Source organism: Cyrtonyx montezumae, unplaced genomic scaffold (genome assembly GCF_038088225.1).
Source record: "Cyrtonyx montezumae isolate F1298 unplaced genomic scaffold, pur_monq_1.0 scaffold_8, whole genome shotgun sequence".
Classification (NCBI taxonomy): domain Eukaryota; kingdom Metazoa; phylum Chordata; class Aves; order Galliformes; family Odontophoridae; genus Cyrtonyx; species Cyrtonyx montezumae.
Window position 1 is genome coordinate 8451840 of NW_027072089.1, and position 24006 is coordinate 8475845.

Below are 24006 nucleotides of genomic sequence, written 5' to 3' on the forward strand. Positions count from 1 at the left end.
ATTGAGGGACAGTCACCTCTCTGCTGTGCTGGCTGCACTGTTTCTGTTACAAGCCATGGTGCTCTTGGTCTTCTTGGCTACCTGAGCACACTGCTGACTCATGTTCAAGTACCCCCAGGTCTGTTTCCTTTGCTCAGTGTTCAGTCACTCTGCCTCAAGCCTGTAGCATTGCCTGGGGTTGTCCTGGCTGTATATACGTGTCCATGGTTAAAGATGCTAATTATGTTGCAAGTGTTCAGATTTTTGTTTCTGAAGTACCTCACCACACAGTCTTAGTAATGATTTGAAGAATCTCCATTACAGAAATGTGAGTAAATATCATTGCTTTAAAAAGGGATTTTTAGTGTATAGTTTAGCAACATTTGTGATGAGTCAAGGGGGAAGAATTTTGGACTAAAAGAGGGAAGGTTTAGGCTAGATGTTAGGAGGAAATTATTTTCTGAGAGAGTGTTGAGGTGCTGAAGCAGGCTGCCCAGAGAAGATATGGATGCCCCATCCCTGGAGGTGTTCAAGGCCAGGTTGGATGGGGGCTCAGGGCTGCCTGATCCAGTGGAAGGTGTCCCTGCATATGGCAGAGGGATTGGAACTGGATGATCTTTAGGGTCCATTCCAACACAAGTTATTCTGTTACTTTAAACGTGATCTTCCAAGACAAGTTTTAAGTTCTTGGAAGTTTTGAATTCAGAAATAATGTTACTGTGTTGTTTTTCTTTCCCCAATATTGATTTTGTATACATATTAATGTTACTATTTAACTTCGAGTCTTTCCTGAACCAGGTGCCTTAAACCAGAAACCAGAACTCTTGAGAAGGTTTGTAAGACTGGAGTGGTGGCATGTGCTTCTGTGAAGGTTTTTCCCTTACGTACTTTTGTTATTTCTGCTTACCTAAGCTACTTCATGCAGTTTGTGTTATTCTTCATGTTTATTGTGCTGTGCCAGCATAGCTATCTTTCATCTGTCACACTGGAAAGGTAATGCTGCCAAATGTGAATTAGTATTTATTTACCTTACACTTCTGATGAATCAGCAAAAAGCTCATTAAATTCTGAGATGTTTAAATTGATTTGTCATCAATTTTGTTGACAGTAGTGGAAAACATTTGAGTTCCATGTCCTAAACCTCTGATAACCCACTGAGAAATGAAGAATATTTAATAATAAGCTATTATATATGTCACTGAAACAGTTGCCCCTGATTTTCAGACCAGATCCATATATTGAAATAATAGTTTTTCAAATTCACTGACTTCATTGAAATGCCTATTAGTTTTTTGTTGTAGATCCTAGGAGAGCTCGTCATGATGCTAGGTCATACCAACAGTTACTCTAGCCTACTGTCCTGCCTCTCTGGAGTTACAGAATGAGTAGTAGGATATGGGCAGGCATACTGTAATACTTTCCCAATCTGCAGCAAATGAGTGGAAGAACATCTAGTGCTAGCAGTCATAGGATTTACATCCAAAATCATGGATTAGTACATGAGCAAAGTTAACATTTCAACTAGTGCAAACCTTTAGAGCACGTGTATGTTTGCAAAGGGTACTGTGTTAGAGTCACTAAATTGAATCAGATCATGTGTCTGTCTCGACAAGTATACCTGTTCTAGGAATCATCCTTTTATTTTCCTCTGGATGTATGCTCTTGCTTTTGTTTGTTTTTTCATGCTCACTTATTCCTCTACTAGGATGGTGCTTCAGCTGCTCAGGAAGGTGAGCATCTCACAAAGCTAGCAAATCTCAGGTGACACTACTGGGAGAGGTACTGCCTGCAGGAGGAAGGCTGTCCAGAGAACAGCTACAGCACATGGCAAGAAACTTCTATTTTCTTTGAAACAACAATGTTTCTGGTGCTGAAGGGAAATTCCTTACAGAGACGATGTTGGCCACTAAATTGAGAAGCAGCCCTAAATTGAGTGTCTCTGAGTGTTGTAACCTTTTCCAGCTGTGCTGAGACAAAGCATCTGCCAAATGTTTGACAGCATCTTAACCAGCTGGGAATCAGCAGTCTAAGAGGTGTAAAGGGCCAGGCAGAAGCCCTACCCAAGCAATGCTTTAAATGGGTAAACACCAATAAGATAACAATGCTAAAGTTCTGGAGATTGTAGAAAGCCTCAAAGAATGAGACAGATCTAACCAGGTGGCACTTTCTGAATAAGGTTAAAAGTTAAAGCTGAAAATCTAGTAAAACTTGAACCCTTAATGTAAGCAGGTGTCTAGGGAAAAGCAGAAACAAGGAGATAATGTATTTGTGGTGGTTCTAATGTATAAGTATTGTCAAGTATTTCTGAGTCGGATGTAATTATTAAGTGTGTTCTTTTCTAATGGTTTTCAGTTCAAGATATGTATCTGTTTTCAGCTGAAGATACGTGTCTGTTTTCCCCTATGATTGCTGCAGGCTTCTAGTACCCTTTCCCTGTGAACTAATCTGCATAGAGAGCCATCAGCTTGTTACTTTAGCCTCAATTCTTCTAGTTTTGTTCAGTGTAACAAATGCACATGAAGGGTCTGCATTTTGGATCTTTGTGATCTCTGTATCTCTAGTGATTGGGAAGTTCTGTATTTTTCCCAATTCAGATTTTTTTTTTCAGATGAGGAATTCAAGAGAGCTAAGTTGATAGGACTTCAATGCAAGAAACAGAGTTTTGATCATCAATGTACACCTTCATTAACTTTTCTCCTATTCTTCCATATCCTTAAGGGACCAGAATTTTCTTGAATGTGTTGCTCATTCAATACTGAGACATAATGATGTTCCCTGTTTCTGAACACATAATTGGTGTTTCCTTTAGCTGTTCATGAGCTTAACTACATGCAAACCCTATCTAAATTGAACGTGACTCAAAGGTCTCATTCCAGAATTGTAATAGCCAGCTTGGAGCAGCTAATCTTCAGTTTGAAGTTAGGATTGTTTCTCCCTTGGTTCATCACTGTATACTTGCACAATTATGTTTTATTGTCAAGTGACACTAGCCTTCTGAGGTTCTTTTGTGTCATGCCTGCTGCATGCTTCCTTGCTATCATGTGTAGCAGCATTAGTAGCAGACTTTCTCACTTTGCAGCTCACTGTGTTTCGTTAGCCTTCCATATTCTGCAAATGTAGTTTGACTGTTGTCTTGGAGAACGAGTGCTCTATGGACTAATGAGAAAGCTTTCCTGAAGTGCGTGGATCTGTCTTTCCAGTTATGTGATTTGGAAGGCCAGAGGGCTTCTCTTCCTCTCTGGGGCTCCAGAGCAAGCGTGTCACTGAAATGAATTACCAGATTCACAGTCAGCATCAGCTCCATATGCACAAGAGTTGCATTTCAGTACTGACGTGCCCAAAAAATCTTTTTAGACTAGTACGTGAGAATATTTATCTCCATCAGCTTGGTGCCTAGGTAGTACCTTAACGTTGTTAGTGTCCAAGATGTGAGCCAAGGCACTAAAGGCGTGCTGTGGAATGCTTAATTTGAATATTGTTTTAAGAGCAGTGTAGCTGAGTGTACTCCTTGCAGTAGTACATTAGATGGCAGTAGTAGCCAGGCTGTTTGATAGAGCCTCAGAGGAAGCTATTCTGCTTGGTAACTGAAGTCTATGGCAGTTTTATTAATATAGATGGCAATTGAGTTACTTTGAAAGAAAGCACACTTCCCAATTTAAAAAAAAAAAAACCCTGCAGGGGACTGTTTTTTCACAGGTGCAATACTGAAATGTGGTAGATCACTTCTTCTGGACTTTGAAGTTAAAGATTGAAAATATCTTTAAAGTGTTGCCCAGAAAAAAAGTAAAACTTGCAGATTTGGTGTTTGTGTAGTGCTTTTATTTATTTATTGTTCTGAGATGAAAATCTGGCAGGAGTCGTATTTAGTGCACAGACTGTATTTTAGTTGTATGGGGTCTTAGTTTTGTTTTCTGGGAGGGACTGAGGGGGAAGAAGGGAGTTTGGTAGCTCTTGAACTATGTAAGCTACAGGGTGGTAGCCTTTGTATACTAAACTTAGTAATGTGGAAGTGTGGCATAGTTTTAATATCATCTTAAGTAGCATACGAAACTTCCTTGTAAAATATGTTTGTAAATGTTACTAATCTCTCCCTGAATGTGGATTTTCGCTTTTTCATCTTGATGCATCTTCCACATTTCCTTTTTTAAAAGAAATCTGAGATCAAAACACATGCACACAAGCCATTGTGGCCGTGGTAGTCCCAGCTGGTTAAGTGCAGTCTTTGGGCTGGAAGGGAATTGCTGGCTCCCTGACATGGAAGGCACTGATGTGGTTGCGAGCACATTTGGTCAGAGCTTCCCTTCTGGCAGATCACATTGTAAGGCAGTGACCTCTGTTGGTGAAGTTACAGCTCTGCAAAAGGCTTCTAAGATCTCAAAGCACTCAAGTGTAAATAGCTGTAAACAGTCTTTTTTTTTTTCTTCCTAATAATTGTAAAATAAATCAAACGTGGTGTTTCTCAGAATTAAGTTTGAAAGAAGACTGACTTTCATTGAAAAAGGGAAACACGTTTAATGATGGTTATTATTGTTTGTTTGTTTGTTCTTTTACCTCTAGACTTGCTCTTAGAAGAATTGCTTAAAGTAAACCAGAGTAGATTTTCCAGAGCCTAGTTTCTCCCCTTTTCAATCCAGTTTGCTTTTAAAATAAGAATAATCTTTTGAAGCAAATTGGGTCAGACTGTGAAGTTTTGACACACTTACCTGATCTGAGCTCTGATAAAATAACAAAAGTTACTCAGTGTTGGTTATGCCACTAAAATGTTCCTGATTTAACAAGGCTTTAAGGGTGCTTTTTCTAAAGTAACTGCAGAGTATTCAGTGCCTTTCCCTTGATTTCCTTCAAATGGAAAAATGGACTGAATAAACACTGACCTGACCATATTTTACAGTTCTGGTTTCAAAGAATGTGAACCTTTTTCTTGCTAGACTGTTTTCCCTGGCAGAGCTCCGTTTACTGGATGTGACTGAATTTAAGACTCATTTTTGTTCAGAAAACAGCCTTTATTGATGATGTGTGATCTTCAGAAGGTACCCTCACTTTTAGCTGAAGAAGTTAATTGTACCAAAGTCAGCTGAGCCAAAAGACCTGACCTCTGGAGCACCTCTGGACACCTTTTAAGTTGTGCTTTTATTGAATAGGCTGAATGCCTATTCAAATACTGTTTGTTAGTACAAATTGTTTTATAGTTATTCAAGCCCCAGGAATTCAATGTTGTGTTTTTTCTTTTTCAGTTTATTAAGAGAAAAAGTCTGGCAGATTTTGCTGATAAGTGATATGTTGAAGAATCTCCACTAGAGGTCAGGAGAGAAAAGCAGTGCGTGGATCTTTGCCTAAGTTTAGATTGAAGTATGCTGCAACAGTTTGTATGAAACTAATGAAGTCCTCTCTAATGAAATTGTCTAGTGGTGAATGTAGTAGCTGTTTTATGTGGAATTGGTGACTGGAGTACCACTTCCCATATGTTTGATTCAACAGCAATATTCAGATGTCAGGATCAAACTGATACACTTGATATTGATTACATTAATATAGCTACGATGAATCTTGAACATGAGAGAGTCTTCAAGATCTAGCTCATTTCAAACTAACAGTACCAGACTTCTGAGTCTAAACCTAATAATTTTCACTTGCTGGTCTTTTTTTTTACTTCAATGATCATTTGTTGTCTGGGCAGTGTTATTTTGGGACTTCGTTTAGTGGCAGATATTTTAATTACTTTAAGCACCGTGATCACTAACAGTAGTAGGATCATGTCAGAAGGTATCTATACTTCCCAGCACTGATCCGAATGGAAATAAATCTGGATCAGACTGGGAAAAACATGTTTGGATCCAGGGAAAAATGAAGACTCTCTGAAAAGAGTGATTCCTACATTTCAGTTCACAAGCCTATTTCCAGCTCTGCAGCCTTTGCTGGCTTTTGAGGTTGAGGGCAGATGTATTCTCACTGACTGCAAGGCTTAACTGCTTCATTGGAGTAGAAAATAACACTTGATCCAATGGGCCATCCTCTTTGTGAGCTCATGTGTTGTTGCTAAGGGCTTCCTTTGATTCCACTATTGCGGGCAACCACTTATTCGCTGGCTTTTTTTGTTACTGCCCAGATACTGTAGGCAGAGAATGTTCAGTAAGCCTTGAAACAATTGCTGGGCTAATGGGATTATCATTTTAGAGAAACAGTGCGGGGAGACATCCAGTGAGGTTTTTGTTTGAGGTAGCACTACATTTATAGCATCATATGTAGCACTTTGTGTCATGCTGCAATGTTATATTTTTCACCCTTTGTCTTTCACTTACAAAAATCTTTTGAGATAAGAGTTTTGTGCCATGTACATCTGACTGAAAATTGTACATCTGTGTAAGAAAATGTTTATGCTTTGTGTTCTTCACATATGGTGTTGTGCTTAACTTTCTTCCTCATGACACCAGATTTTAACAGGGTACAGTTTGGGTACTCTGAGTGACCAGTCTTAAATTTCATTAAAATAAGTCATGGCAATGATGTATACTTTCTCAAACGGAGATCAGGTATTTTCTTATAGCAGGCATTATTTGGGTGATACAAATGTGTTTTTTTTTTCTAACGTTTGTTTATTTAAATTATTATTATTAGTTTGGAAATGTGCTATTTGTCTTAACAGAAACAAAGCAAAATCCAAAATGTCACGTGATCATCTGTGTTGTATTTTACATCTAAAGAGTAAGTTTTCCAGTTGTTCAACAGTTGCAAACAGGATCTTTGTTAATGTACATTTTTCCTTTCAGGTGAGAGGGAGAAATGTCTTCGGTGCTTGCCTGAATTAAGTTGCATTGTGGATTTCTATTAAATTTCCCCTGGGCTTAGATTAGGGAAAAAAAATACTGAAATGTGTCAGAAATGTTTTCAGCATGAAGGGCATGCGTGCAAGACTTGTTTTGAAAATATGCCTTTGCTTTCCGCTTGTCTGATCATGGCACTGCACTCAAAATCATACAACCCCACAAGGCTGTAAGGGGCCAAATCACTGTAATCAAATGTGGCATTCCGTATGTCTTGCTCTGTGCAAGTAGGTCAAGTTTAACCCACGTTCCTGGCTCGTGCTGTGATGTCCCACCACCTGCTCCACGTGGCTCACGCGTTGTGCTGCCGTACGCAGCGTGGCCGGGCGGGTTCTGGGCTGCTTCACAGGGATGCTCACCTTTTGGACCCAAAGAAAAGGAGCGTAGTTTTCTTCTATTCTGATGTTACAGTAATGGCTTCATGTCAACAGGAAGCCTCAGTTATCTAATCTACTGAATCATTGCTGATTTTCCTAACGACCTTTGACCAATGTTCTTTAAAAGGGTAATGAAGACCCCTGAGAGGGGGAAGAAGAATTGCTGACTTATAACCAAACTTCGGTCTGAATGAGAGTAACAGAGCTTGATGCAGCTTGACAGTCTGAAGCTGTGGGAGTACAAAAAGGTTGTGATGTAAACTGTACTTAGGACTGGACTTCTTGATTTTATGGCTGCAAGGAGCGAATTTCCTCCTTGATAAGGATAATGTAAGCATGGATTGTGTTCCAGTGACACGGGAATGATTGTGGATCGGAAGATATTAGCACCCACAAAAGTCCCCTCCATTGTGACATAGCTAAACTGCAGGATGGAAAGTGCAGTCACTAGCAGTGCTTGCTGTTGGCTTTGGCCATTACACAGTGTTAAGACTGCTTGAGTATGCTTAATGCATTAGAGGTCTGATGTTACTAAGACGTGTATGTACAGCTTTATGTCCTTTTGTATTTCTCTAGCATGTCTTCTTGTTGCTGTCATGTATTCTCATCTCTCATTTATCTCTTTTCTGAGAGAGATGGTTCACTGGACTGCTGCCATTAGGTAGATGAGTCGTATCTTTTGCTTCAGTCTGTTTTATATCTATTGTTTCACGGTAGGGTTTGATATTGGTTAACCTTATTCCTAGAAAAGAAACAATATCTCAACGTAAGCAAACTTTTCTGGGAGATGAAGGTCAGAATGGAAGTACTTGTATGGCAAAACTGAGACCCTGACCCCTTACTCCCATTTTAGGCAGTGGTAGCGATTCAATTAGGTGAGCTGTTCTGCAGTGGCTATATACTTTTCTGTAACCTTACTAACTTGCCCCTGATCTGGCATTCAGAAGTAATGTTATCCAATGTTTATACCACACGCATGACCCTGTAAGCTTTGTGAGACTGATTAATATCAAAAATGAAGGCAGAATTACGCAGAGGAATTTGTATGAGGTGTTGAAAATATTTTTGTGGATGGGCGGATGTTGCAGCTGAAGAACTGATGTGTGCCAATAATTTGTAATTTTAGGTGTAGCTAAAGTTCTTCTTAGGCTCTTAGTACTCTTTACTTTTACTTGCTACTTTTCTGTTAGCATTGGAATTGCAGTGCTTAAGGCACTGTTGGAGATTTGGCTCTCAGTCTCAGTCTACAGGCTCACTTGGCATTACGCTGCTTGTACTTCTGCCATTGTAATGCCCTTGGTGAATGTGCTTAAGAATGTCTCTATTTCAGTGTTTTCCAGATTATGAATGTCCTTGCTGAGGCATGGGCCGTGTGACTCTTTCAGTCCTTTGTTTTGGAATATGCTTGTGAGATAGAGAAAAGTAATTCTTCGCTTTCTAGTGCTGCTTGTTTACACAGTGTTGGCACAGAGCTGCTCGGTAAGCTCTGGAGTAGAAAGCTGTAGAAAAGCACTTGTTTTGATAATTTATTTTCAAGGTGTGTCTCGACCGAACACTAATCTTAAACTTCCTTAAATAGAATCATGGAATGAGAAAATGCTGCAATCTAGAACAAAATAAAGGCTGAGAGATGTGATCAGATTTCTGAATGAAGTTCAAATTATTTGGAAACAGGACTTGCATTTTTCAAGGAAGAAGCTGAACGCTTGGAAAGGAGCATATATAATTTTTTATAAGTGGAAGCCTCTGTAATCAAGGTTGTTTTTCTTCAGATCTAGGTTTGCACCTGCTGCTTGGTCATTCTGCAGAAGTTGTTAGGTTAATGTTACTAATTTAGCAGCACATGTTGTAAAGACTTGGTTTGCCAAACATTTTGTTTAAACATCACATTGCTTTTTTATTTTTTTTAAATTCCTCATAAACTCACAATTCCTAATGTCATGCTCCTTCCCTCAAGTAAACATCACTTTTAAAGCAGAAGACAGAAGACAATGGTAGACTGACATAATTAGGCTAATTTTAAGCTTCATTTTTTAGATTGTATGCTTGGGACCAAGTGTTTGTTCTTAAAGGAAAGGCTGCCTCTTCATGAAGTGTTATTTTCATAGTCCTATGGAAGGTAAACTTACTCATGTTTGGAAATGTTTTATCTGACTACATTAACGACTGCTCGATTTTCTTTCTACTTTTCATTTCTTTTTAGCTGCAGTGTGACAGCAAACATAAGAACAACTTTTTATACTTGATTCTCTTTATTTTTGGAAGACTTTTAACAAATGTTGGACTTGTAACTTTACCTCATTTGATGGGAAGAACTGTTCATTGACCACAGATTACTACTGCTGGGACACTTACCAAATTTTGTTTTGAATGATGGAAAGAGAGTCAAAATCAGGCTTAAAACAGCACTAGTCCTTTTGAGAGTTCACTGTTCTAAGTGGTAATAACTTTATTGGCTGTAGGTTGCAGCAAAGCGATCAGTTATCATAGGTAGCATAATTCTTTAATTCTGTTAAGCTAAGAGGGAGAAGAGAAGGCCATTCAGAACTTTACATTTATCAAAACTATCACTCTTCGTGTTTTCAATAATCAATGAGAAGAAGAGAAGAAATGCACTGTCTACTGCTTCCCACCAGGAGGTGGTGGATATGCAGTGTGCAAACCAGGATGGATGCCCCCTCCAGCTAATCCAGGCGTGTACTGAAAATAGGAAATGGTTATTGGAACTAAATTATTTTGCCATTTTTATTTTTAGGTTTGCTGGCATGGGTAATCTCATTAAGGTGCTAACCAGGGACATAGACCACAATGCAGCACATTTTTTCTTGGATTTTGAAAGTAAGTCTCTCAGCCCTTCACAGCTGGTGCATTTGAAATGGTATGAAGAGGGTTGCTTATACCTGCTGCAATGAAGGCTAGGGGACTCAGTTGCAAATCTGCAAATTGAAAAAGGGTTGCATGTGGTTTGTTGGTTGTTTTTTTTTTTTTTTGCTTTTGTTTTTGTTGTTTTTTTTTTTTTTTCAGTAGGAGCCAAGCCACCATCATGCTACTGTGTAAATTTTATTTTCTCGTGCTTAGTCATCTTGGGTCTCTGTGGTCGGTGATGTCCATCCATCTGCCTGCAAATCAAGTAATCATACAATGAAAAAATTCTGTCAGTATGCCATGGTAATCTGTGCTGAGCAGTTGTTCACTATAATCCTGTCTTATATACCAGTGAATACTAAACTATTCTTGATTTCAGTTTATTCATTCATGGTGCAGTTAATGTGTACTTTTACATCCAGAAGTCCAGTGGAGAATTGCCTGAACTTCTCAGATGTTCTAGGCACCTTGTGTGAGAGAACTGGAACCTACCTGTGTTGACATTTTCTGCACGATGAAATGATGCATCTTGGTTCACCTTTCTATAATGGTCATCTGACAAGATTATAAGAGCTGACAAATTTAAACTCTTTCCCTCTGTCGTCAGGTAAAATCCTGTAGTATTCCTACCGTGTCAGTGCTGGCAAATAATGGTATTAGCCCTCAGTATGGTACTCCTGCTCAGGATGCTGGTGCTAAGGTGTACTGGGACAGAATTAGTCACAAGGCCTCCAATTGGAGTTGTTCCCCTTTCTTGGAGGGGAGGCTGTGAAGGTGTTGATGTACATCACTTCTAACAGGAAAGCTGCATTGCATCTCTGGGATCACCAGCTGGACGGCCCTGAGGTGGGCTCTCCTCCCCCTGGCAAAGAGGGAGCCTGAAAGGATGGGTCCGTGCCTGATGGAACTCTTTGGTCTTCTTCCCCACCACTTCATTCAACTATATTTGGGCTGTTCCTTCTTATAAAGGAAAATTTTCTTTTCTCTCATTCTTGTCTTGGCAGGTACCTTAACATGGGGAACCTTCTTAAAGTTTTGACATGCACAGACCTTGAGCAGGGGCCAAATTTTTTCCTTGATTTTGAAAGTGAGAAGATGATTTTATATATCTATTACTCTTTGCCTGCAGTAGACTGCATTTGTCATGTACTAAATGTATGTTTTCACTTTGCCATCTTTCTAACAGCTTTGCATGCCTGAGCTATGAAAAGTTCAGTGAACTTCTGACCAAAGTAGTAATCTGCTTTAAAATAACCTGAGTTTCTTAGAAAGTAAAATCTTTGTTTCATGGAATACTTCCAAAGTACATTTTACAGCTGGAATCTGCTATAGTTCCCATTTTTAAAACCAGTATTCTGTTGGACTTTTAACTAAAACTTCAATTTTTAATAGAACTTGAATTTTTTGAAGACCTACTGAGATTGCGAGTGTCTTAAAGACAAAATATGAAATTCAGTCACTTGCGTTGAGCATCTACAGGCATACTGGATTGTGTACCAGTTGGCTCACAACAGCTTTTCATAGCTCTCCAGCATCACAACAGAAGAGGTGTGTATGTGAACCTTACTTGAACTGGCATTGAAATTTGACAGTAAACCTCATCCTAAAAAACCTTAAAAGGAGGCTAAACAAGCTCAGAGATGAAATTGGCTTTGAAGATAAGAGAGTTATACCGTTGTCTGATCAATGCCAAGTGTTGGGGAAGGTTCACATGGTGTTGGCATTTCTGCTTTTAGTTTTTTGTTGCATGATATAATGAAGCCTAAGAATGGCAGGTAAGTGGTGTTGGCTGCTGCTCTGCATGTTTAATCACTTTATTTTGGGATGTGCTTTTACCCAGCTGTGCATCAGCTAGCGTAAAATAAGAAAAATAATGTTCATTTTAACTTGTATCAAAATACTATAATAAAAAAAGCCCCACGAAGTATTAAGATATGGATAATACAAGATTCATCTTTTCCCCTAAATTGTTTTTCAGTTGTTTGATGAAACAGTGCAAATTGTTGTATTATTTCTAACATAAAAGAGAATGCTTGGAGAAATACGGTTACACTTTAATACCGTTTGGAGTTGAATGTTTCTAAACCCTTATCACGTAGTGTTGATTTCATCCTCTGTCTTTTCTGAGCATTTAGTTTAATGGATAATAGTAGCCATACGGGTTAGCCATAAAAGGAAGATATTCAAGGGCTGCATTCAAGAACTGGAAAACAAAACTTGTTAGGAAAGTTTCAAGTTTCACATGATCTCAGAGTAGATGTGACATAGCAAAGAAGGGAGCAATGATACAGGAGAATACTGGAGTGTTGGAGCTCCAGCTTAATCTGAAAATACAAACCATTTAAAAGAACCACATTAGTTCAAGGTAGCTGAATGCAAGAGGCCTAATTCTGGAATCATTTGTGATGATAATTGCTGCTAATTTTTCAAAAGTTTCTTTTTTACCTTTAGCCATCACATTTTTTTTAAGTGCATGTTTTGAGCATGAACAAGATTTGGCATGAGAGTAAGCAGGTTGCTGACAAGAGATGTTCATACCTGCAGTCAAATTAAGTGACTTACACTATGGCTGAATTGTTAGACTGTTCTTTATTCATTTTGAACTCTGTCCTATGTGTGTTTCTGCTGCTGTACTATATACCCATATTTCTTTCTACTCTATTTCAGATAGCTTGCCTTGACAGAATCTTGACTCTGACACAGTCAAGATCTTTCTTCAAGACTTGGCACTTAATCTTGGGATACTTAAGAGTTTGTTTTTATGGGGAAGAGCAAGTAAGCTCAGTATTAAAAACAAATTTACCTATGCTTTATTACCTGCCTGGTCCAATAATACACAGGCCTAGATCTTTTGTTTTTGAATCCAGGTATGCCCTTGGAATGAACAGGCCAGTTAAATGTTCTTTAACACAATACTATAGCAACAAAATCTAATCTCTGAAACGCTTTATAGGGATACAGGTGCTGAATTTAAAAAGGTAGTGAATCGGTTTCCAGGACTTCCAGATATTTAGCTTGGTGCTAGTTTGCAGTGATTTCAGTGACCAGCTATGACAACACAGACAAAAAATGATGTAATGGGCTGTTGGCTTTTCCCTGCATTGACCTGGGTTAAGTTCCTGTTTTCTTTGGTCATTCAGCTCAGCTGTTTGAAACAAATAATTATTTTAAGCATTCTGCTTAAATCTCTGCAGTGCCACTTCAACAGCCACATACAACATGGGAAACAGATTGATGTCACTGCTGTCGCAGTGCAATCCTTTTCAAATTTACTGATTTGAATGGTAGCTGAGCTGCAGAGTACTTCTGCTTGCAGGTGGTGATCTCCAGCTGGCACTGAAAGGATTCTGGATTACCTCTGAAAATCCTGACTAGGTATCTTAGCAGCCATGAAGTCAGCTTTCTCCAGAGCCATTATGGTAGAGATGCATAAGCAATTTCCTAGAATCGTGGAATGGTTTGGGTTGAGAGGAGGGACCTTTAGGACCATCCAGTTCCAACCCCACTGCTATAGGCAGGGGCACCTCCTCTAGGCCAGGTTGCTCATCTCCAGCAGGCTGGAATTTCTCTCTCCCCTGCTGGTGACTTTTCTCCCATCTGGTTTCAGGTGACCTGATGTGTTCTTCCAAGATGCTTTTAAATAGCCACAGAATGTGTGTTCCTAGCATGCAACACGTTGTCATATTTTTCATAGTGTTTAGTACACATGACAGCGTTGGTACATTGCTGCAGTCCGGTCTCTTGTCTTTAACATGTTATTGTGTGAGCATTCTGAACTCTAAATGTATGTTGCATTTAGTGCAGTAATGTTCTGATTTAATCCCAAATTACCTCCTCATTTGTTTGGAGAACGTCAGTCTGTGCTTATTGTTGGATTAAACATAGGAAGGCTGCACTGTACAACCAGAGGCCAGCTCCCTTGACAAAAACATTAAACCTCAGAAGTGCTCAGCAGGCTGTGCTGTGCTTGCTCTATTTGTCCGTGTTATAGGAGATGTTGCTAGGTAAAAGCAAAGCGTTGTCATACAATTGTGACATGAATGTACGTTTCCTGTAAGAGGAAAGAGGAAATCCCTGAAGTTACCAACATGCTGCTGTTTGGATGCTTGGCATTGCTGGCTGCTCGTTCTCAGGTATCAAGACAAGTTCCAGAAGTAGGTCTTTCATTCCTGCCCTATGTCCTTTGTAGTGAGGAAAACAAGTTTCACAGTGACTCAAAAGAAGTTTCCACAGCTTGAGTCCTCAGATGCATGCAAGTGTATGGAAATGCTGCCTGCCTATTGAGGCTTTCAGGAGTGCTGGAGAGAGGAACCTTTCCCTCTCCTTTCTCTTTGGCTTTTCACAATGCACTGTCTTACAAAGCCGATAAGTCAAGTACTCTGAGCCAGCCTGCACTGTGGCTTGAAGCTTTTCTACAGTGTATTTTGTAAGCCCGTCTTATCCCATTCTGAATTATTTTACATACACTTCACACTCTCATTGGGTTTACTTTTTATATTTGCACTCTTTACTAACTAAAATTGTAGTTCTTCATTGCATGTCTTGGCAATGAAGAATTACAGGTGGGAGAGGAGTTTAGTTGGGACACAGCAAGTTATGGTTTTGTCTGTTGAAAATGTACCAAAATAAGATAGGTGCCAGAAGAAATAATCCAGTGCCTGCTGGATTTTAAAATGTGTATTCAGAAGTTTGTTACTTATAAACAATAAAAGGAACACCCCCAACAAATAAAGTCTTTGTCTTAGGTTTCCTGAAACATTCTAGGGAAGTGAAATACAGTTATTGCCTTACATCTGAAGTGAAACAGACTCGTGGAGATAAAAGGGTTGCCATACATGGCCAGCCACTCAGCAAAAGCTACATAAATTTGTATTCAGATGATGATTCATTTATAAACTTGGAAGGTCACAGTATCACATCTGTTCTGTTTGTACTCTGGCTTTAAAAAAAGGAGTTCTCGTGAGCCCTTCTGCTGCACAGCCCCTCACCCCCAGTGCTGAAAAATGACTGTCCTTAGTAGAGAGGGTCAAGAAAAAATGTCATGAAAAATTAAGTAGGCAGGAGGGGTTCTCAGCGTCAGACAATCCAAGTGGCAAGTCTTGATTGCATTATTTAACAACACAATCTGGAATGCTACAGAGCTTCACATTTTAGTCTGTATTTCACTATAGCATTTCATGTTTGTGCATGAACTGCTGCCAGTCGACTTGTGCTTACCTGTCTGCTATATTCCTTCATTTTTTTTGTCTTCATTTCTTACAGCAGTCTTCAGCAGCTTTCAAAATTATAAATGTGACCTTTGTGATGACCCGAAAAGCACTGGCCAATTTTAAGCAATGCCTAATCAATGTGGTGCTCTTGTACATAATTTTTTTTTCTTTTTTAAGGACTGACCTGCTTAACTTTACCCACGATAATTTTTGATGATTCTCAAAATAGCACAGTTAAACCGTTGCAAAGACTATATAAGCATGTTTGCTAATAATGTCTACTCTCCCTATGAAATGAACCATAAAATTATGAAATATGGAAAAATTAAAACAATATCCAGACAGGCAATGCATGTGAAACTTAATTTCTTCTAATGCAAACTGCTTTATAATGATTTTCTATTGTGTTACATTGATACTGGGTTTTTTATTATTATTTTTTTTTAACTTGATTGTTCCTGATTTCCATCACCATTATTGAGTGCTGTATATATGGATCACAGGAAAATCACTTTCATTAAAGATTTTTTTTCTGGGCCTTTTAAACTGCACAAAATCATGAGGCTATATTGTCCATAAGTTAGCTTCTGTTTGTCACTTTAGATGGGTAGTAATGATAGTAACAATAAACCCTTTGACTTTCGTCCATGGAAATTCTAGATTAAAATATCCTGATATTTATTTAATACCATATTTTGACCACTTAAATGGATGAACATTATTTTTTTTTTGTATTAACCTTTTTATATCAGACTAAGAGGACCTAACTTTAGAGCTTGGGTCAGAATTTTGTAAGAAAGAATTGCATCAGATAAAACAAGACTGAGATATCTACACAAAGTGATTGTATTTAAATGTTAAAGCCTTTTCTTGGTTTTCTCAAAGCATACTTCCTGTAGAACGAAATTTCTTTAAGTGCTTAATAGAGCTTTCCGAAATGATAATCAAACATACTGCTGGGAAGACAGTTAAATCCTTAAGATTAAAAGGCAAAAAAGAAAACAAAACAGAGAACAAGTTTACACTAGATCTTCTCAACTATGGCTTTGCACTTAGTGCATTAAACATTTGTGTTTTGTGGGTGTTCAGAGGTAAAAGATACAGCAGCTCTTTTCCCAAGCAATAGCATACAGGGAAAGTAGAGGAGAAGTAAAATATTCCTAGATAACCTTCAGGTGTTCATTTCCACTGTTAGTATATGTGCAGTGAGTGTGCTAAACCTCTTAGTGTACTGAGGTTTACTCAGTTACACTGAGTTTGCACTGCACTCTGTGGTGAGGGTTGGTTATCGTTATACATCACTTATCAGTCAGTCATCCTGACAGGATTTCTAGTAAATAAATCAGAGTAGCCTTCAGGGGGATTTTTGGGAGTGCTGATTATGGTTAAAAAAAAAAAAAAAAAACCTACTAAAACAAATGCAATTTGTTCTCTTTGAGAGTTCCTAATACACAGTAGTACAGTTGTTAGTGAGTTGTATGAAGAATTCATCCCCTAGGTGACGGTGTGCCTCTTGAATTCCATAATGTTGTTAAAATATATATATATATTTAATATGTTCTACTGTTTAGATGCCCAACCTACAGAATCTGAAAAGGAAATTTATAATCAGGTGAATGTAGTGTTAAAGGATGCAGAAGGAATACTGGAAGACTTGCAGTCATATAGAGGAGCTGGCCATGAAATACGAGAGGTGAGCCAGAGTGTTCCGATTGTGCACAGCCTGTGATTGTTCATTGATCCTAACAGTACCACTGGAATTTAACTTTGCTTGCAGGAGCTGTCTTGGCAGAGCATGTTGCCTGTTAAAATTGCTGTCTTGAATTTCTCCTTTGGAATGTTCCTTTTAACAGCCAAATGGATGTCACTTGTTGCAGTAATATTAACGCACGTGTGTAACAGCGAACTTCTCAGAGACGTTACGGAATTGTTGCAGTTGGATTTCTTTATAATTCCACATTAACTGTTCCCAAGGTAGTGGGCATTTGACAAGATTGTAGCATGACAGCAATACAGGATCAACATCTTCTTGTGTGCTAATTGGAAAAGTCTGATGTGTGGGAACCTTAATGCAAAGGGCTTCTCCATACCTTCTAAGAGGCTTTTGTTTACTAAAGTAGGTGTTTGGAATGGAAACAGGGTTTCTGTACAGCACGTCACTCCGTTTTTCCTTTAATTTCAGGAAGAAGTAGAATAAATGCTCCTTCAGTTCCCTCTTCTGGTTCAGATGCAAGAGTAGGGGCTGCTTGGCTCCTAAAAGTGAGGAGATTCTCAGTGTAACGTGCTTTAAGAAACCCTGCTAGACACAAGTCTCTGATCACTCCATATACACTGGGGAAACTCATAGCTATTCAGCTTTCATAAGTAGCATGTGTTTTTATTCAGTCCCTCTGAAGTCCTGAGTCAGGTTTAAGAATGGTAAGACTGTCACACCTCCCTGGGGAGGGGAGATGGCTTATTCCTTCCTTTAAGGAGGGATTGTGGTCAAGGAGAAGCTGTGACAGGAATGTGTGTCACAGCACCAAGGCCTGAAAAATCATGTGGAGAATGAGACGTGCAGCTGAGAGGAGGGGTAGGCAAGGCAGAAGGAAGCTTTTTAGAGACTAGTCCTTTCAAGGACTTAACTGAAGAAGGTGGAAAGAGAGTTAAAAGCTTTTTTTTTTTTCCTGTTTTCTTAATAAATTTCAGTTGCAGAAAAGTCCAGGTTTTTAAGGCAGAAACAGGAGAGATTGAATTTAAGGTGGTACCTGTCTTGAAAACTTACTGTAAAGGCAAAGTCTAGGCATATATGCCTTAAAGTTCTGGCATATGCCATATCTTTATGTTGCTGATCCTATCACGGTGTCTCTACTGTAACGTTTAGCCTAAATTTTGTAGTGAATGTGTTGTGGCTTGTTTCTTCACGGTTTCTGAAATTGGTGGTGGATAATATTAGAAAATGTGATCACTGAATTGCCTTGCTTGCAAGTAAAGTTCTTGATTTCACTTAACTACATCTGGTTGTGTAGATTTTCACACTCTGAATAGTTTAATTTTTAACAGTTTATTTATATAATCTCAAGGTGCTTTTTGTTTTGCTTTTTTTCTCTCCTGTGCTGGTTACTTGCCTTCAACACAAATGTTTAGCGTTTTTTGGAACAGTCTTTGTTTAGTGTCCCTTTACTAGTAAGTGCTCAGTATCTAGAAAGCTAGATTACTACTTCTTTAAACGTTCACCCTGGATAGTTATTTTTTTTCAGTGGAGCCTCAGACATTCTTAATCTAAGCATATTCTTCTCTTTGTTTTACCCTAATATAAGGCAATACAGCATCCCAATGATGAGAAGCTGCAAGAGAAGGCATGGGGTGCCGTTGTTCCACTAGTAGGCAAACTAAAGAAATTCTATGAATTTTCTCAAAGACTAGGTAAGTTGAATGGTGTGAACTTATTTTTTGTCTTCATTAGGTTTGTGCACTTGATATATAGAGACATAGATCACATATAGCTCAACCATTTGTTGCAAGAGAAAAGCCCTTATTGCATGGATTCCTTCCATGCACTTTTTTTTTTGTGTGTGTGCCACCTTTTTCATGTAAAAGTGAACTTACTTTAGTGGATATTTGAGAGAAGAGAGGTTCATAGGTTCATTAGGTTGGAAAGGACCTACAAGATCATCTAGTCCAACCACCCTCCTAACACCATCCCTATCCACTGAACTACTAAATCAAATCCCTTAGCACCTCATCTAAACGCTTCTTGAACAGCGCTAGGGATGGTGCCTCAACCACCTCCCTAGGCAGGCCATTCCAGTGCCTGACCACTCTTTCAGGGAAAAAATGTTTCCTCAAATCTAATCTAAATCTTCCCCGGTGCAACTTGTGGCCATTCCCTCTCGTCCTGTCGTTATTTATCAGGGAGAAGAGGCCCACCCCCTCCTCACCACAACCCCCCTTCAGGAAGTGGGAGAGTGCAATAAGGTCTCCTCTGAGCCTCCTCTTCTCCAGACTGAACAATCCCAGCTCCCTCAGCCGCTCCTCATAAGACTTGTGCTCCAGACCCCTCACCAGTTTTGTTGCCCTTCTCTGAACACGCTCCAGGGCCTCAATGTCCTTCTTGTAGTGAGGGGCCCAAAACTGAACACAGTACTCGAGGTGCGGCCGTACCAGAGCTGAGTACAGGGGGAATGATCACCTCCCTGCTCCTGCTGGCTACACTATTTCTAATACAGGCCAGGATGCTGTTGGCCTTCTTGGCCACCTGGGCACACTGATGGCTCATGTTAAGCCGAGCATCAACCAACACCCCCAGGTCCTTTTCCTCTCTACATTCTTCAAGCCATTAGGAGTATACTTGACATCTCTTGTCCCTATGGTAACCCAGGAGGCCACTAAGATATTGAGTGTGAGTTTATCTTAAAAGCAGGCAAATAAAATGGGATGATAAATATCTACCTAGGATTTCATTTCATCTTCTTGAAGATAACTTGCACGTGTTGCTGACAAAGCTGAAATAAAGCTTTTTGAAAAGCATTTCATCACTGTCATCGGTGCTGATTAGGTGTAGTTTCCATGGCAGTTTGTAAGTGAACATGATAACATTGGCACATAGAAACCATTCCCAAAGTCTTTGTTTTATTAATTGCTGTATGTTTTAGCAGATTGATATGGTAAGTCTGTGCAAAGTATCAGATACAAGAAGCAGGTGCAGTTGTATATTGTGAAATATTCTCTTCTGATTTAAGAGGCAGGATTGAGAGGTCTGTTGGGAGCCCTGACAAGCACTCCTTATTCACCAACACAACACTTGGAGCGAGAGCAGGCTCTTGCTAAGCAGTTTGCAGAAATTCTTCACTTCACCCTGCGGTTTGATGAGCTCAAGGTAAGAACTTGGTGTAATCTTATAGGTAGGTTAGAAAAAGAAAGAAAATTCTATTTTGTGAAGCTTGGGTTGTGTTCTGTTCAAGAATAGGGCATGTAGGAAATGTTCAGATGTAGGTATGGTTGGTTCCCGTAACCTATGGTTAAAGTGGAATACAGAAGAAATATTATATTAGCTTTAGAAGCTGTTACATTTCAGTCCATTTTAATCATGTTTCTTCAGCAGAATTTGGCACATCTCTTGGGATAATGTTACTGTTAATAGCTGGGCACATACTTTTTGCTGATTCAGCTCAAGATGATACGAATGTATTGGTCTGATCCTTGGAATCAAGCATGCAAAAGTTTTTTTCATCCTATTAATTTCAAATTTCTGTTAGAAAACCTCCTTTTCTTGTTAAATCTTATATTGAAGAATTTGAGTATTTAATAAGAAAGGTTTGTTCTGTATATTCACAATTTCATATGTCTTTTTACTTCAGAAATTCAAATATTTTCTTTTTCTTGGTACTAAATTTTATGAAGTTTATATATTTTTCTTGAAAAGTTTCTCTCAGCTCTTTTGTTTCCATATCCACATAGATGACAAATCCTGCTATACAGAATGACTTCAGCTACTACAGAAGAACACTGAGCCGTATGAGGATTAATAATGTCCCAGTAGGTAACCTCTAGATGATATGAAATGTAACCTTCTGCTACTACTGAGTTTTTCATTTACAGAACAATTGAATTTTTCTTTCCTTTTGCTTTATAGGCAGAAGGAGAAAATGAAGTAAATAACGAGTTGGCAAACAGAATGTCTTTATTTTATGCTGAAGCAACACCAATGTTGAAAACCTTAAGTGATGCTACAACAAAATTTGTGTCAGAGGTAAGAACATATGTGAATGGGTTGAATAATGTACTTAAGCTTTCCAGGTCCAGGCATCATTTTAGCAACAGAACTACCAGGCAAGATTAACTTGCATCCAAAAATCCAACTTATTTTTTTGGACCTTCAAGAAATGAGAAGCTGTGGAGGTGAACATTATCAGCTAGCATTACAAACAATGAGCAAGCAGCACTACAACAATGGTAGTGAAAGATTTCTCCCAGTAGTACCTAGGGAGGTAGGCATGTTGCCTGTGTTTTTTTTATTAATTTTTTTTTTGGTACTTGAATCAGAATCATCATGAAATTTCAGAGGAAACAGTTGGATTTTTTGCTTAAAATAGACAGGGAATTGCACTGCAGCTTCCTTTTCTCCTTCTGAAAGCAATTCTGTTTTGCTGTTTAGGGTCAGCAAAGGTTAATGGAAGAGAGAATGGGACCTGAATCAAAAGAATTCAAATGTTGTAGTATGTTCCTGTTTCGCTTTATCTAAATATCAGTGATACTTTAAAAGTAGTGATTGTATTCTGATGGACACTTGATAATTACAATGTGATAATTACAATGCTTTGTCTCAAGTGGAAGAGACCATTTTTAATTAAAAAAGTACATCATATGCTTATATTGTGAAACTAATTGTGTTAGAATACTAATATAAAGTGGTATTTGTATTTCAATAAATCTTCATTCGTTCTGCTTTACACTTGACATGTCTTGAAAAGTTACCTCTCATTTTAAATTTCTGTGACTGAGATATTTGCCTAAAAAAAATCCCTATACTTAGAGAACAGGTGAGATTTTTTTTTTTTCCTTAAGAACCACCTAAAAGTCTGTAGTGTCAGTGGTGGCTGTATTGGAAGCAAAATGGATACGGTAAGCATTAGTTTTGTAGACTTCGCTCTTCAGGTTGCCAGCTTTTGATGTAATGTTTAAAACGCAGAACAACAAAAGCAAAAACACAAACCACAACTGTGCAACAGAACTTAACTTTAACATAATTGTGTTGAAGTTTTTAATTCCTCCATATTGCCATGCCAACAGGTCACTGACTTGATTTATGTTTTGCATTATAATCTAGCACAGTAATTGAATTGAAAATTGTTTATCTTCTTTTGCAGAATAAAAATTTACCAATAGAGAATACTACAGATTGTTTAAGCACCATGGCTAGTGTGTGTAGGGTCATGCTGGAAACCCCGTGAGTATGAACAGTACTAATATTGTGTATTAATCATATCCATGCCATTAAATGTGACTTGTGATTCGTAAGGAGGAAAATTATTTGGGCAACAAGGAATTTTGGTGTTTTCTTTTGACCAACTTAGTTTTATGTCAGGATTAACAACTAACTTGTTTTATTTTGCTAGCCATGCAAATCATGTGGTCTACTTTTCTGATCACATTAATATTTTAAACTAGAACGGCTATGAAAGCTAGACAACCTCTTGGTACTTCTTATAAATGGTTTTCTCATATATAATTCAGGAAAATATACCGTTTGAGCATGATTGCCTAGGGCCTCTTAGAAGAGAGGTTATCAGCAACTGTGCTTAATGGTATCTCCTTGCAAGTTGGCTTGGCTGAAGGCTGTAACAAAGTTACAGTGCCCTTGCCCGGGGAATTTGAGATTAATTTAGGCATGAGGACATTCTATCGTCTACTCTAAATTTGAGAGGCAATGGGAGTACAAAGTCAAAATCAGGTTTGTGTTTCTTCTGTGATGTAAATCGTTTCCCACTGGTAAAACTCCTTGGACAAGAGGCGTGATGGCAAATTAAAAGAAGTTCAGACCTAGCTCAGTACATATGTTTTGAAATGCATTACTATATCTAAATGTTTATGTCATTACTCTGGGAACGGTCATCTAATTCAAGAAAGTAGTTTACCATTGGGCTTTCATTTCCCTCCTTTCCCCACATCAGAAGTTTGGGTTGCTTGTATGTTAGGGAGTAGAGGGGAGACAGGATAAGGCATGCTGAAAGCAAGATTGGTATGTTTTTAATTTTTTTGGTGGGGGGAGGAGGTTTGAAACATAGCAGCAGTGTGTTGTTTTAGAGTTGAGAGTTTAGCTTCCAGCTATCACTTTCTAAGCAGTGGTTTTGCTTTTGTGGTCAGATTGCTGAAAGGAAAAGGGAAAACTCTCAGAACTGTTCTTTCTTTAAAGATTTATGGCAAGACTTTATAGAATACCCTGCTCTGAAAGGGACCCACAGGGGTCATTGACTCCAACCTCTGGTGCCACACAGGACTACCCAGAATTTCAGACCTTATGTCTGAGAGCATTGTCCAAATGTTCCTTCAACTCTGGAACTCTGAGGATGTGACCACTGCGCTGGGCAGCCTGTTCCATGTCTGACCACCCTCTGGTGAAGAAGCTTTTCCTCACACCCAACCTGACCCTATTCTGATGCAGGTCCAGGCCGTTTCCTTGGGTCCTATTGCTCTGTTCCCCTTGTGGAAAAGCTGCAGAGCACCATGACATCTCCTTTCAGCCTCCTCTGGGCTGAACAAACCATAAGACTTCAGCCACTCCTCATATGTTTTGCCCTCTAGAACCTCCCCATCTTTATAGCCTTACCTTTGGACACTCATAATAGTTTTAGTCCTTCTTACATTGCTGTGTCTGAAACTGCACTCTGTACTCAAGATGAGGGTGCACCACAGCAAAGCAGAGTGCGGAGTTTTTAATCTTCTTGGGCATTATGAGGAATTATCTTGGTCTTGTTTGATGAGTAATTTTCCATGCTTTTCAATTGCAGTGAATACAGAAGCAGGTTTACAAATGAGGAAACAGTATCGTTCTGTCTGAGGGTAATGGTGGGTGTCATCATACTCTATGACCACGTGCATCCGGTGGGCGCTTTTGCCAAAACTTCAAAAATTGATGTAAGTTTATTTTGTTTCTGGCTGATCTTTTGAGTATTTGAACTGTTTTGTAGGGCTTTCTTTTTATTTTTTCTGTGTGGATTTTGTTAGTGAAGGTTTTAGTGGCAGATGTGCCCTTCGGTTTGATGGTGAAAGGGT

General features: G+C 38.9%; 1 protein-coding gene across 1 annotated transcript in view; it reads left to right on the forward strand.

Moving 5' to 3' along the window:
• CYRIB (CYFIP related Rac1 interactor B) overlaps positions 1 to 24006 on the forward strand; it is a 69010-nt gene that overhangs the window by 41974 nt on the left and 3030 nt on the right. The window contains 7 exon segments of the mRNA XM_065753180.1: positions 16824 to 16945; positions 18552 to 18657; positions 19974 to 20110; positions 20692 to 20769; positions 20867 to 20983; positions 22101 to 22180; positions 23742 to 23868. Coding sequence (XP_065609252.1) covers positions 16824 to 16945; positions 18552 to 18657; positions 19974 to 20110; positions 20692 to 20769; positions 20867 to 20983; positions 22101 to 22180; positions 23742 to 23868 — 767 coding nt within the window.